The 14,324-nt window shown below is 31.3% G+C and overlaps 2 protein-coding genes across 2 annotated transcripts; both read right to left on the reverse strand.

The window, feature by feature from the left end:
• Window positions 1–1,142: 1,142 nt before the first annotated feature.
• On the reverse strand, window positions 1,143–5,230 carry LOC148192474 (flavin-containing monooxygenase FMO GS-OX-like 2). The gene is made up of 7 exons (XM_088098722.1): window positions 4,626–5,230; window positions 4,389–4,459; window positions 3,550–3,699; window positions 3,248–3,330; window positions 2,741–2,876; window positions 2,038–2,211; window positions 1,143–1,510 (listed from the first exon to the last, which is right to left on the reverse strand). The coding sequence occupies exons 1-7, from the start codon at window positions 5,149–5,151 to the stop codon at window positions 1,328–1,330; spliced, it is 1,323 nt and encodes a 440-aa protein (XP_087954848.1). The 5' UTR covers window positions 5,152–5,230; the 3' UTR covers window positions 1,143–1,327.
• A 1,148-nt stretch (window positions 5,231–6,378) lies between these two features.
• On the reverse strand, window positions 6,379–14,317 carry LOC148192475 (hyperosmolality-gated Ca2+ permeable channel 2.5-like). Its single transcript, XM_088098721.1, has 10 exons — window positions 14,257–14,317; window positions 12,807–12,947; window positions 11,498–11,561; window positions 11,114–11,326; window positions 10,152–10,352; window positions 9,397–9,695; window positions 8,710–8,989; window positions 8,193–8,471; window positions 7,406–7,639; window positions 6,379–6,750 (listed from the first exon to the last, which is right to left on the reverse strand). Exons 2-10 carry the CDS (start codon window positions 12,848–12,850, stop codon window positions 6,601–6,603), a joined length of 1,764 nt encoding a protein of 587 aa, XP_087954847.1. The 5' UTR covers window positions 12,851–12,947; window positions 14,257–14,317; the 3' UTR covers window positions 6,379–6,600.
• Window positions 14,318–14,324: the final 7 nt, after the last annotated feature.

Here is a 14,324-nt window from a genome sequence, read left to right on the forward strand (position 1 = left end):
TTTTTTTCAAATAAAAAATTAAAAGTAAAAAAAGAATAAAGAAGATAAAGTTTTATATCATCTAATAAACGAAGAATTGTAGCAATTGAATATTTGAAATTGAAAATCAAACTTTTTATATGAAAAAATAAACTATAACTAAAAATATTAAAAATGAGTAAAAATAATCAAAAATAAAACCTAAAATCTATTTTATTAAAATTGATAATACATTTTGTAAATATAAACTAAAAAAAAGCATGATAAAAATTGTTATAAGATAAAAGTATCACAAAGATAAATTTTGTAAATATAAACAAATCATACAATTAAAAGAAAGAATATATATATATATATAATATATATATATATTATATATATATATATATATATATATATATATATTAGGTTGACTAATAAACTACATATACTTTAGGAGTTTATACAACAACAAATGAAGACTATGTATATATTGACACAAGTATAATAAGTTTTTCGTCAAAAGAAACGAATCGAATTATAGTCACAAAAACAATCGAGAGAAAAAATATCCAAAAAAATTCCATAATAAAATATGTTCCAAATTTTCTAAACGTTATTAACCAAAAAAAAACCAAATATTTCTATTTAACAAATATTAAAACTAAATTAAATAAAAATATATATAAAAACTAAAATAAATCATAAAAATAAATATAAATATCAAATTACTAATTAAAAAAAAAAACTCTCATAAACACTAGAAAATCAATAAAGTAGCTAGTAACCTCTTTGACTAGCCTATTAACTTTACCAAACACACTCTCAATATTTTTCTAAATTCATTTTTATTTATTACCATTTTTAAATAACAATTATAAATACTAATCTTCTTAAATAATAAATAATTTCGCTACTGAATTAGAAAAAAAAACATATTACATAGTCTTTGATGTCATCTTTTACCAATTATGTCAATTACATTGCCTTATCTACATTACAAACCATTTTGTAACATTTTTATTTCTGAACTAATTTGAAAGAAAAAAAGCTTCATTAACTTGTATCCTTATAATATACCTTTCATTTTATTTCTCTTCCTTTTAGTTCATTTTCTTCTACAATTAAATTCCTTTTCGTTTTGGTATCTAAATTCCAAGGTTGGTTTCAGAAACTCCACGGGATAGTTTGGCAGAAGGAATCATTTATCTAAGAACCTATAAAACTCGTTTTTCCCCCCAAAAAAAAGTCATCTTAATCGTCTTACTTTTACAGTGTTCAATATGTGATTTAACACCAAACTTTTGGTAATTTAAGTTCAGATAGGAAATTACTTACAATACTTCTACAGGGAAAGTACTACATTATTTCATTTTTGTGTAAGAGATGCATCTTTAATGATTGCATTCCAGTGAGCATCATCCCATTGATCTCTGTAATTTTCTAGCGTGCCAAGTAATAAAGGTTTGATGCTCTCTAAATACATTTCCTCTCTCCAGGGCTCTCTAGGAAGCAAACCTACTTCAGCAGCTAACCAATTGCAATAGCCAACCTAGAAGAAAATTTTGCAAATGTGTAAAGATAATCAGAAAGTTAATGTTTGGCACCTTCATTAAAAGAAAAACAAAAGGTAACAAATTTTGAAAAGAAACATCATTTAGTATGTCACTTTCTATGAAAGAGTATATTTTTACCAATAAAGGGTGCAAATGAGTGAAGAGAAAAAAAGATAACTACAACATGATCAAGAAAGAAAAGTTATATATTGTTTCACAAACTACTTTACATTTTAGCATTTTCCAATGTGAAAACATTGGAGGAGTTCTACCAAAGAAGTTATGTCATATTTTAGAACTGAACAAGATTGAATAGTTAGAGTAACAACCAAATCAATGTTCATGAAACATTTAGAGTATTTGAAGACCAATTTATGACAAAACTGATGCTACAGATAAATCTTACCAGACTACATGGTTTACTTTTCAAACTGCTAAAACAAACACACGCTTGTGAATGCTTAAAGATCTTTCAGTATTCATCCCACAAATATTACTGGAAAAGATAAAGAGGGAGAAGTACCTCTTTAAAATGCAAGTAATGAGTCATGTGTCTGGGAAATCCATCTTTTTCTATTTGTTGATAGTATTCCTCAACATAAGCCATCATCTCCTTTTCAGTTGGTAACAGGACCTTACCAGATAAAACACGTGCTACCCACTTGCATTGCAACTCCGTCATTTGGAAGATGATGTCCTGATCACAGTAAATTATATACATTTCAACATACAAGCAATATAATTTTGGTAAATTTTCCGACATGGCATTTTTTTATGATGATAAAGTCCAGGTACACGTAGACTTTGAAGTTATACTTTTGAGACTAATGCTGATTTTACATCTAATTCTTAAAATCTAGGAGAGACCAGAAAGAAGAGTGTGAGATAGGATAACTGATGTGATGAAGAGTGTTAGACATCTTAGATATCTTATCTTTTATCTTCTGCTTATATGGTATTATTTCCTTCCTATCATTATTTGTATTTTGGACTTATCTCATATTTTCTTTATTATAAATATAGTATCCTACGTGTATTTTCTACACAGAAAATTAATCCTATACCTAGTTTTTACTATATTCAATAAAAAGAGATACAGAAAAAAATGAGTTGTCGGAAGGAAATGTTGTAAAACTTTGTCGAATGTACTCTTGTTTTCAACATGGGAACAATTGTTTTCACAGTGAGTTATGGCGTTACAAGAAGAGAAAACTGTAGCCAATTACCTTTTCAGGAATACCAATGAAAGAGAGCCAAGGAGCCAATGCAGGAGGAAAGACATGCTTGTATAATGGGCCAACACGATTATCCTCAATGGTCACTATTCCATTTGTTTCAAGAAATGGATACTGATGTTTGTATCTGTCAAAAGTAAGCCATAGATGATGTAAGCAACCAACATCAGAATATAGGTCTTCTTGGCTCTGGTTTTCTTTTTCAAACTATTTTCAAATCAATTCTGAAAAAAACAAATTACAAAATCGGTCTGAAGATCAAAAGTTTGAAAAAAAAGTTTAAAATGAAGTCATGGCTATAAGATCAAATCTCTATTTCAAAATAGTTCATTAGTGAAGCAGTGTTATCCCAGTCTTTTATTGTTTTTCTGAAATAATAAACTCAAACATCTATATAGTATTATTATTTTCTATCTCTTGAAATACCTTTCTAGTTCAATATTTTAAAAAATAAGACCATAAAACACCTATCATATTATAAATATATTATATGCATACCCAGTGCAGTAGAGTATGACATCTGCATACACAGAGGATCCATCGTCAAAAGCAACCAACCTATCTTCAGATACACATTTTACCTGTACAGACATGATTGATATGAAACTTATTTCACAGGATGCCTACACATTACGCTAGTTATAATGAAGCAAAAACAGCTCCTCACAGACACCAAATGAATTAGGGGACAGCAAAGATCTCATTCCTCATGTCATGTCCAAAGAGCAGAAAAATGTAAATAAGATGTTTTCTGACTAAAAGGCAACAGTAGAAGCTATACTGCCAACTGTTTAGCATACCATTTTATGCTGCCACATGTTATCATGATTTGCTAACTTCACAGCCTTTACATCTGGACTTCTAGTTGCTATATGAACCTCCTTAGCTACTGTTGCAATTTCTATTGAGATGTCAGTGGCACTAGATGCAAATCCAATGACAACCACGACCTGTTAATAAGGAGATATCAATACTTAGTAATTTTAATCAAAACTATTAGGGTTATATTTTAATAAAAAACTATTAGTGATACATTTCATATCCAATTGAATTTTATACTTTGTCATATACAAAGCTACGATATTACTTTAATTATTAAGCAAGGAAGTAAAACATCAATTGAAATCAATACATGCAATAAGAAACAGAATATACCAAAGCAACACATTAGAGCTAATTTTCTTACAAAATGGTTTAGGCTTAACTCAATCCTACAAAACCATTTTACTCTTGGAACATGCATAACATAGTGATTGGCCATTTCAATGTATCTAAGATAGACTTTGATACTGTCTCACAAAGTGATTTAGACATAATTCAACCATACAAAATAAACTCATAAAGTGAGGATTTATATATTGTGCTTTGCCACTGTCACTATCTTATTTTATATGGGAGTTGGGTTTTTCCCAATAAATTGTGTTATCTACAATGAGAAAGAAAGCGAGAGAGTCCTTTGCCTACAAGTCAAAAATGCTTCAACAAACTAGTTAATATGAAGCAGTTATCCATTTGGTTATTGTTGCCTGATACTACTTTGCAATAAAAAATAAGATTTAGAAGATAATTATGGTCCACTAGGAATCTAGGATACTACTTTGAGATATAGAAAGGTCTTGCTTAACACTGTTTACAGCACCTGATCCCGAAAAGGTTCTGGCACTCGGTAATTGTGACTATGAATTTGGTATCCTGGCCACTTTTCCATCCCTGAAAGACAAACCACAAAAATGAGAAACCCTGTGGAAAGTGAACTGTTTCAACATCTCTCCACAAGCCATAACCTGGGCGAGGAGCATTGTCTCTTGAGCTGGGCGACCATGGCGTCGCTTGAGCGACCACATTTCACTTAAGTATGCAATTATTCTCTACTTACCAGGAATTGTTGGCACCCTGGGTTGAGTGAAGTGACCAGAGCAAACAACAACAGCTCCAACAATCTCCCGACTCAAAACCGAGTCACAAGTCCTTGACTCAACCACCCACGAGTCTCTCCTCCCCGCGACTCGCTCTACCCGAACAACCTCCCACCCGAACCGGATCAACCCGAGAAGCCCGAACTCGTCCGCGAACTTGTTCAGAAACCACAGCACCTCCTCGTGACCCGGAAAAGTCCTCGAGTCCCCATCCGGACGGTCCGGAAATGGGTAGTCGAGAAAGCCCATGAGCTGCCTCGGCAGGTTGGTCCGGAGGGAGCGGTAGAGGCTCGTGTGCACGACCTCCCGGTTCGGATCCGAGCCGACAGGATCGGAGTCGATCCGCTGGTCGTAGCGCCAAGTACCTCCGAGGTGGTGGCTTTTCTCAAACACGACGACGTCGAGGCCCTCGCGGCAGAGCTCTCGAGCGACGGCGAGGCCGGCGACGCCAGCGCCGATGACGGCGACTCTGAGAGGATGAGACATTGCGATGGAGAAAGGTACGTCATGGGTGGTGTGATTGGAGCTCTTATTCTTCACACTCTTTGATTGGAATGGAAAAAGTGTTCGTAAGAGAAGTTGAAAGTTACTTCTTATCTTAACCTTTGTTTAACCTTTTGTTTCACCATGGTCATGGAAACTGAGCGTTTGAATAAACTGTGAGATAAATTTATTGCAAATTACTATTTTATTTTATTATATTTATTATTTCTATATTACTTTTTTAATTATTTTAATATTATTATAATGAATAAAACGTGAATATTTATTGATGTTTGTTATATACTTAATGTTTTATGCGTAATAATTATGTCCAAGAGTAAATATAATTAATTATATAAAGTAAATAAGTGTAAACATTGATAAAAGTGTGTAGTATAATTAATTATATAATATAAATATTTACGGTGTAATTTTTTATATTATGTTTTTATTTTTATGTGGAAAGATTTGGTGAGTCTATCATTTAATTGATTTATGATTAATATTAAATGATTTTGAAGTTGTATTAGTGTTAGTATTTATTTAAAATAGTACTGGAAGAAAATTTTAATTATTATATTAAAATGTAATAAGTGATAATAAATTTAAAAATCAATCAAAATCTTTAAACAATGTATAAAGTTGTTGAAATTGCTTTCAGAAGAGAAGTTGAAAGTAACTTCTCATCTTAACCTATGTTTAACCGTGGTCATGGAAACTGATAATAAAATAAGTGAAAAATAACGGAAACGAGCTATTGCATCATGTGAAATAAAGACAATTTTTTTAATTCTATAAGTTCAATAAAATCAAATTAAATGTAAATTTCTTTATTATTTTAAAACTTTATATTCATATTTGAAGGTAATTTAATTTTCACAATCACTTAGTTACGTTGTTGTTGTTGTTGAATTAATAGTATTGCCACATTAATTGTTATAACGTGGCATGCTATATTTATAAGTATCTCATCGAGATTATGCTAGGTAATTCAAGGGTAATAAAATTATAGGACAATATTATAAAAAGGTTATGTATCAAAAGCACTTGAGTGCAAACTTCACCTTAAGTTTATCATATCTCATTTCTTCCACTCTAAGAATGTTGATAAATAAGTCAATTATTAATATTTAAACAAAATAAATTGATATTATAACTTAGTTAAAAGCAAACTAAAATAAAATAATTAGTATTTTCTTCAGAAGCATATTAAAAACTAAATCTACAAACTCTCACAAAAGGAAAACCTTTGTTGTTATAAAATAAAATATTAGAAACAAGTTTAATAGCTAAAATTTTAAAAGCAAAGGGAAGATGTAATGCATGGATTCCTAAAAACTTCCCTCAGATTCCTTGAATTGACCATGCCCTTTCTTCTGCACTTCCTATTATTCCTTGATTGTGGTTTTTTTTCTACTGAAAATAAATAAAACATAAATGCAAAATGAATTATCAGGAAGAAACCAAGGGTGTGGAGCTGGACTCTGATGCCATGAAATTCACCGGTCGTAAACCTGGTGGACAGTAGGCATTCATTGCATTCTCATAATGTAACTCCAATAGTCCACATTTCTCATCAAGTTCATCATTTTCAGCAGCATCCTAAACGAACATAAACACAGTTTCAGCAAGATATAGCAACACAAAATATCTGTGTGTACAGGAATAGATAGATATGCACATCATAATCATACATGAAACCATAGGCTTCAAATTTATTCAGACTTTGTTAATTCATAAGGGTCTTTTTAACTTGTGTCATTGGCAAAATAGGTTAAGAAATCAATAATTGAAAGTTTTTTTTTTCTAAGTCTAATGGGTTTATATTTTTACCTGAGGAGGGTTTTTATTGAAGAGATAAGTCTTACCACGTATAAGTCATTGAACACCACTTTTAACCAAAAAGCTTAAGGTTCTAAAGGAGTTATTAGGGAGAGGATATATATATATATGATTTAGTCTAAAAGGCATAAGATATTTGACACCACTTTTAATCCAAAATCTTAAGACAATAAATTTATGGATCTTTCATCTTATATAATGTTTAACTTTGTCTTTTTTACCTAATATGAAACTTAAACTTAGATTATTCACAACAAAAATGCATTAGAAACCACAGAGGAGATGCATGATAACAACTTTTTAATAGTTTGATTCTCTTAACCGTGTCTTATTAACCATGTCTTAAGTTACTGGTTAGCATTGTCTTATTTTTAACCATAGACTTGTCCTCATTAATAATTGTTAGTAACTTTACCAGGAGAGAATAATGGTGGAAGGAAGGGAGAAAACGCATCTTGCAGTACTCATTGAACATCAATGTGAATATGATTAATGGAATGGTTGAAATAGAAGCAGCTGGTTTTAACTTCAGTCCAAATAAACCAATCATGGTTATCTGCATGAGAATGATTGCAAGGAGAATGTAGTGATGAATGTACGGCCAATATTGCCCACATGTTTGGTAAGTAGTTTCATACACGTCCTGAATCTGCAAAGGTAAGTTTTGCACGTCTTTAAGACAGCATTCATGGAAGACAAAATGAAAAATACCTAAATATGTGTATGAATTGGATATTTGTCCATGCAAGTGAGTGCCTTTTCAGAATTCAGCATAAGAAAAACTTACAATAATGATATTTCTTGAGTACAGAATAATAATGTAGTAGAAGGATCAAATATCAACCGTTGCATATGTATAGCATCTATTGCCAACTTGCATGATACAATCTAAATCTAATCTTAGAGGCGTTGTTTCTAATGTTAATAATTTGATATATTTGTGACTTGAGTTTAACCTACATAAGACATTAACACTACTTTTAACTAAAAATCTTGAGACATTGGATTTATGAGTCTTTAATCTTTTATCATCTTTACCCGATGTGGAACTTCGACTCACACGGAATATTTTCAAGACAATTTTAGACTAACACAGGATCACATAGTAAAGCATCTTAAACAGACCAGATCTTTTAGTGTGCCTATGAATTTGTATTATAAAACACATGAAAAGGGTGTTTGCAGATACAGAGAAAACTCACCTGGTTGACAAAGACGACATAGCCCAAACAGAAGTAGACGATAAGAAACGGTAGCAACAATGGTGCCACTACTGCGTACACTATGCCGATTAGAACTGAGAGAGAGACTAAAGGGATTATTCTAAAGTAAGGAAATGAATAAAGGTAAGGACTTGTCTCTCTTTGAGAGCCATAAACACGAGACTTCAAAATATCCCAAATTAGCATGCCAGGCTGGAGAACCTCCAAAGAAAATCCAGAGAGACCATCTGTCAAGATGTATGTCACAAAGAAATCTGCCTACAACGAGTACAGAAGAAAGAAGTCAAACTCATTAGAGGACTATCCAAATGTAACAAAATTAGGCAAAATTAGACTACCCAAATGAACTTTTGAAATTTGGGAATCCAAAATTGGATTCACACCAAGTCTAAGATGTTAAAAACATAATTTAGCCTAAAATAGTTCTTGAAAATGTGGCTCAGTTATTGATTCAGAACTATTATGAAGAGTAGCATAAATGAAGTAACATACTTACTTGGGCAGAGACAGCTCCGGCAAGATGAGTTGGAAGGGCTTTGGGTTGAGTAATAAATTCTCCAATTAAATCAAGAAGGGATCCTGATAACACACTCCAGAAGAACACATTTCCAACCAGAAAATAGAAAACCATGTTGCAGGCTTTCATCTCCTCCTTACTTCTTGCAATACATCCAGCTATTTTAGCCATAGCAAACATTGTAAAAGGCACAATATATATAAATGCTTTGAGTACAACACTTGGAAGAAAACCAGTCACTATAGAGCTTAGTCCGGGTCTGATGAATGGACAATTTGTTCTCAGTCAGAAAAAGATAAGAAACAAAATACTCTATTTTCTACGTTAGGAACTAATCAATAAATTACAAAGCATGTGATATCAAACTTAAACAAGGAGATGTTCGTTTGCATAAAAGGTTATTTGTGAAAACTCTTTATTCTTTTTTATAATGAGAAAAACCTTGCAATCTCTCTATCATAAGGACCAAATTGATTTACTTTTATATTAATTGATTGAGTAGTCACAGGAAAATTTATCATAAAGATTTTAGAAGTGTTTTGCTAAGAGGAACGCTACAAAACTGTAAAACTTGACAAGATCTAGCCACAATATGTAATGAAATATTCAAGCAAATGTGATATTTTCTTAATTATCAGAAGGGAAAGAACTAGTTATGTTTCTCACATGAGCTGCACAGCCGTGGCCGGAGGAAACCATTTCTTAAGTTTCTCATATTTGGCTATTCCTTGAACAGCAGTAACTGGAATGGCAAAGAAAATTGTAAGAAGAGATGCTGCAATTACAACGCCTAGTCTATATAGTGGAACTAGTTTGTAGGATACTCTCATATTCCTCCATGAAACATCCCTTGGTTCTGGAGCAAGTTCAGTGATCCAAAGAAGTGGATGAGAATGCTGTTGCAAATGAGCAGCTGCTGCAGCACCCGAACGTGACTTGAATATTACAAAAGCAACAGGCAACTCCTAATGTATGAGACAATTAAAGATACTTTATTTTTCAGCTTTTTTAATCACACAATGAATACAACCTTCATAAATAATTTTTACTTTCATTTTCAAAGAAGCAAATAGGAACACACAACTGCAAAAGATACCCATGTTCTCATAATATGGACATGGATTTTTAGCCAAAATATATCTTGAACATGTCTCAAGAATTAGGATCGTAATATTTCTAGTTATGTACTGAGAATACTTTCTTAAGTATTTCCAGTCCTATCATATTGCAATTTGAATCTTCTCCATCATTGAAAAGCTTATAATATTTTGATTTGTAACAAAAACTTTCCCTTTTTAATCATTAATACATCTAATTTTTCCATAAAAAACCAAATTGTTTTATAATACTTCCAGAATTGTAGAAGAGGAAACACGCAAGCACAACGAGATGGACGTGTTTCTACAGGCTAAAGCTGCTACCTTTTTCTGGAGCATGTCTCTGCATTGTAACTGATGGATCTTGTGAGTAAGGGCTTGAAGCTTTTCCTCGAGCAAATCAGAATCACCTTTTGAAGTCTCTCGATGTAATAAACCCAAGAGTGATAACCTATTGTTACTTTTGTTGGCTATACAACTCTTTCTCATGTCCTCTATTTTTCTTGAAAGGGACTTTGCATGGCTCTACATGTGACAATATATGTTAGAGGATCCATTACACAGGACAAATTCAAACTGAATTTGTTCTCTTTGATGTTTTGAACAAGTACAAAATATCTCTGCCATGTCTGAATTGAAGAATAATTTTTTCCATGTAAAATATACGTTCCATTACAGGTGAAAAATCTGAACTGGTTTCAAATCCAGTGTTGGAAAATAAAGTGCTTTATTAAAAGAATATCCTACCAATTAATAAGGTTCAATAAATTTCATCTTGACACACTTATATTCTAGATCGAAATAAAAGTACTAGGTTAGGCTCTATAAGGCTATGGTACCATCTTAGCAAATGACATTATACTTAACTTTACAAAAACGAGTTGTAACTTAAGGATTGCATTCTATTTATATATTATAATTTGACCTTATTCTTAGTTGACATGGGATTTCTAAGGTTGGGTTGTTCCAATTCCAATTTTGAACAATTGAGAACTTAAATATACAATTCATGGGAAGTTGACTACAGAGCTCTTTATAGATTTCACAGCTCAGGTTACAGAACAATCAATGTCACTAGCTTCCTTTCAAAAATTGACCATGGCTTATAAACACTAAATTAGGTAATAAGGAGCATCTCAAATACTATTTTTCACATAATATCTTTATCCAATGCTCATGATTAGTCTGTAGCATAATAAGAATAAATTACAATGAAGCAATGCATAAATATCATATTTAAGAAATCAAAATTGTAAATTGTGACAGTGCCTGACGGCATGCCTTACCACCGATTCCTCAAGTTCTTCAGTTTCGTACACCATTTGGTAGGAAAGGTAAGTGTTTGGATAATGTCTCCTGAAGAAATGATCAACGCAACAGTCACGAGCCTTGTGTTCCATGCATAATGGAATTTCACGAACTAGCACAGTAAATTGATCAGGCCTATCTTTTAACTTTTGAATTTGCTGAATCCTTCTAATCAAAATTTCATTGTATTCCTGGTTTTGCATAAAGGAAATAATAATGTTAACTTGACTAAACACTAAGTTTGCTGAGTATCACTACTTGTCTAACACTATTGGAGCATTATTGTCTGTAAAAGGTAAACCATTCTTCCAATAAGTGTTTTCATACAATAATGGCAATAGTAATCGAACAGAGAATTTCACCTTGTATAGTAGGAACATCCCGTAAAAAGATATAAAACACAAGCAAACAAAGTGCACCCAAAGCCTGTTAGAAAATCATGAAACAGATCATTTTTAATGCTGTCACCTAAATTTGAGTCAGAATTACATTTGGTCTAAATGATAAATGCTATAACAAGATCAGAAAATGAACATACAACAATAAAAATCATGACCTGTTACCTAGTCCAGGATTGAAGATTATTAAAAGAGATTTGACAATAAATTGAAGAGGAAAAGATTGCAGGGCACCACAACCGTTAACCTATTGCACAATGAAGTAAATCTAACATTGATAGTGTATGATTGAAAAAAAAAAGAAAAATAAAACTATCAGCTTGGAACATGGGGAAGTCAGCTTCAAACATGGCAAAACACCAAAATAACAATCAAGTTTTTTATTGAAACGTTTTCTAAATGCAAGGGTTGTATTGTAGTGAAGTGTTCATAACCAGCTTTATAACAAGACAGTTGATTATTGAACAACTCCAAAATGAGGCAAACAATCTCTCACCTTATCTATAATATCAGACTTGGGGGCAATAGTCTATTTCTCCTTATCTAATAAGAAAATAAGATTATGCTGAGAGCGTGAAACCAATTAATGGCATAATGGAAGAAATCAAATGTGCAGGAAACAAAACACAATTGCACAAGGATTTAAAACTGAAAGTGGAGCATTATAAATGTTATTAGCCATCTATAAATGCTATTGTTTACTTATTGGTTAAGCATTATAAATTGAAACACAAATGCATAAGAGGTGTGACTTCTATATTTAACATCCGTAGTGATTGGGCAAAAATAAATATCCCCACAAATTAACCTAAGCTTTGGGTTCCCAAGGCTAGTAAGATTTTCACTATGACATGATCTGACACATCATATCTGGAAAAAGCATTAATAAAAAAAGTCACACTTTTCTTGTAGTTAAATTCCCTGCACCTGGCATTAGAAAGGAAAATCACATGAGGAAACAGAATTGTTGAATAGTAAATATATTGAAGGTATTATCTGTTAACAAAATTTAACATTTTCTTCTCAAATATTCTATTTGACTTCCATTAATGATATTCTTTTCATAAAAAAAATCATGGTTTTGTCAACATTGCTTTGATTCAAACCCCTAAACTTTTGTGGTTAGAGATTCAAAATTAACATGCCCAATTCACAAAAGCCATTTCTTTTAGACTTCCATAGTAGGGGAGTGAAAAATCAAAGTACATAAACTCTACCAAACAAAGGATCATCATACAAGTAACCCTGTCTAAATCTTCCAAAACAACCTTACCTATTTGAACCTATTTTAACATTAGATATTGTGAAAGAATCCATTGTAAAGTAACTCCCATTTTGAACCTCCTGGGCACCATAATTGACAGGGAGAAGAACCACCAATCCAACAAGAGAACACACGAGGAAAAACTTAATGCTGCAAACACAAAAAAATAGTAAATATAAACATAAGAATAAAATAGTAAAATTAAGCAAAATACAATAACGGCAGCGTTATTATTGCATGTTATTATTACAGTGCAGCAGCATGAATGTTAAACATTGGATATTAAGGTAATTTGTTATTCCATAAGATAAACCTCTTTTCTTTCTCATTTCACAAATCAAAATACTAGTCTTTGACCGTAACCTTTCTATCAATTTTAATGCATAATCTATTTTCTTACTTCAAATCTTTATTTATAAATTTTTTGGTAGATTTTATAAATATTTTGGTAGATTTTTTATTAAGATTAGCCTAATTACAATCCAACAGTAAATAATTATACTTTAAATTTGAGTTAATCGATTTTAGAATTAATCTACTTTGCCCTTGTTCAGACCGATCCATTAGATGATCGTATGGACTATTTGGTTGATAATCCGGCCCCGGTCTATTAGATGATAGTCCGGGTTGAGACTTGTTGTCAACTTGGTTGACCGTCCGAATAGTAGTTGACCGAACAGTTGGTCAATTTTCTATTGTCAACTATACTTTTAATAATTATTTTAAATAATTTCAAAATATATTTAAGATTTTTAAAATTATTTATCATCACATAACAAAAGAAATTAATAAATTAACTAAACTTTATATCTAATTTTTAATCATCAATAATAATATTTATTTTATTTAAATTATTCTATTATATTTTAGTCAAGTTTATAATCATAATTATATTTTTTACTAGTTTTTTTATATATTTTAACAAAAATTTACTTCTAAATAATATTTTAAAATCAAATTCAACTTAAATATGTTAATTCCTTATCTAAAATCAATAAAAAAATTAACTTTTATATATTTAATTAATTATTTAAATTTACTCTTTTTCAACTATTTATTTTATTTTTATTTTCTTTTAGTTTTGAATTTTTTATACCTATTTTGGAATAAAAACCCTACAAATAAAAAAAATCCAAAATTTACAAAATTTTACTGACATAACTAGATACGCGAATCAGGGACAAGAATTCAATTTCATGAATATCCTCTACAATGAATGGGTTCATATTGAAAAATAAATGCTAAATTGTTTTTTAAAAGAAATGAAAAAAAAAAAACTTTTATAGGTAGTCTGAAATCTGCTAGATTTGGCTTGAATATAACCTTAATGTGTTAATAAGTGGCAGATTGAGTCGACGGAAGAAACACGCGCTAAACAAAAGCTAAATAGAGGGAAGAACGAAAGAAGAGAAAGTGTATGTGAAAAAACCTGAGAGAGGAAGTGGGAAGATGAACTTACCCGAATTTGAAGAGTCTGATGATAACAAGAGAATCGAGGCCATGAGCGTCGAGGATCTCAGCTTCGGT

This window comes from Vigna umbellata, chromosome 9, assembly GCF_029865625.1.
Source record: "Vigna umbellata cultivar VRB3 chromosome 9, Vumbellata_1.0, whole genome shotgun sequence".
Classification (NCBI taxonomy): domain Eukaryota; kingdom Viridiplantae; phylum Streptophyta; class Magnoliopsida; order Fabales; family Fabaceae; genus Vigna; species Vigna umbellata.

Coding starts and splice junctions, on each gene's coding strand:
- LOC148192474 (XM_088098722.1), bottom strand. CDS start 5,151: ATGTCTCATCCTCTCAGAGTCGCCGTCATCGGCGCTGGCGTCGCCGGC. Junction 3,700..4,388: donor CAGAACCTTTTCGGGATCAG/GTGCTGTAAACA, acceptor CCTTATTAACAG/GTCGTGGTTGTCATTGGATT. Junction 2,212..2,740: donor TCATTGGTATTCCTGAAAAG/GTAATTGGCTAC, acceptor TACTGTGATCAG/GACATCATCTTCCAAATGAC.
- LOC148192475 (XM_088098721.1), bottom strand. CDS start 12,850: ATGGATTCTTTCACAATATCTAATGTTAAAATAGGTTCAAATAG. Junction 7,640..8,192: donor ATGTCGTCTTTGTCAACCAG/GTGAGTTTTCTC, acceptor TTACCTTTGCAG/ATTCAGGACGTGTATGAAAC. Junction 6,751..7,405: donor TCCACCATTATTCTCTCCTG/GTAAAGTTACTA, acceptor ATGTTCGTTTAG/GATGCTGCTGAAAATGATGA.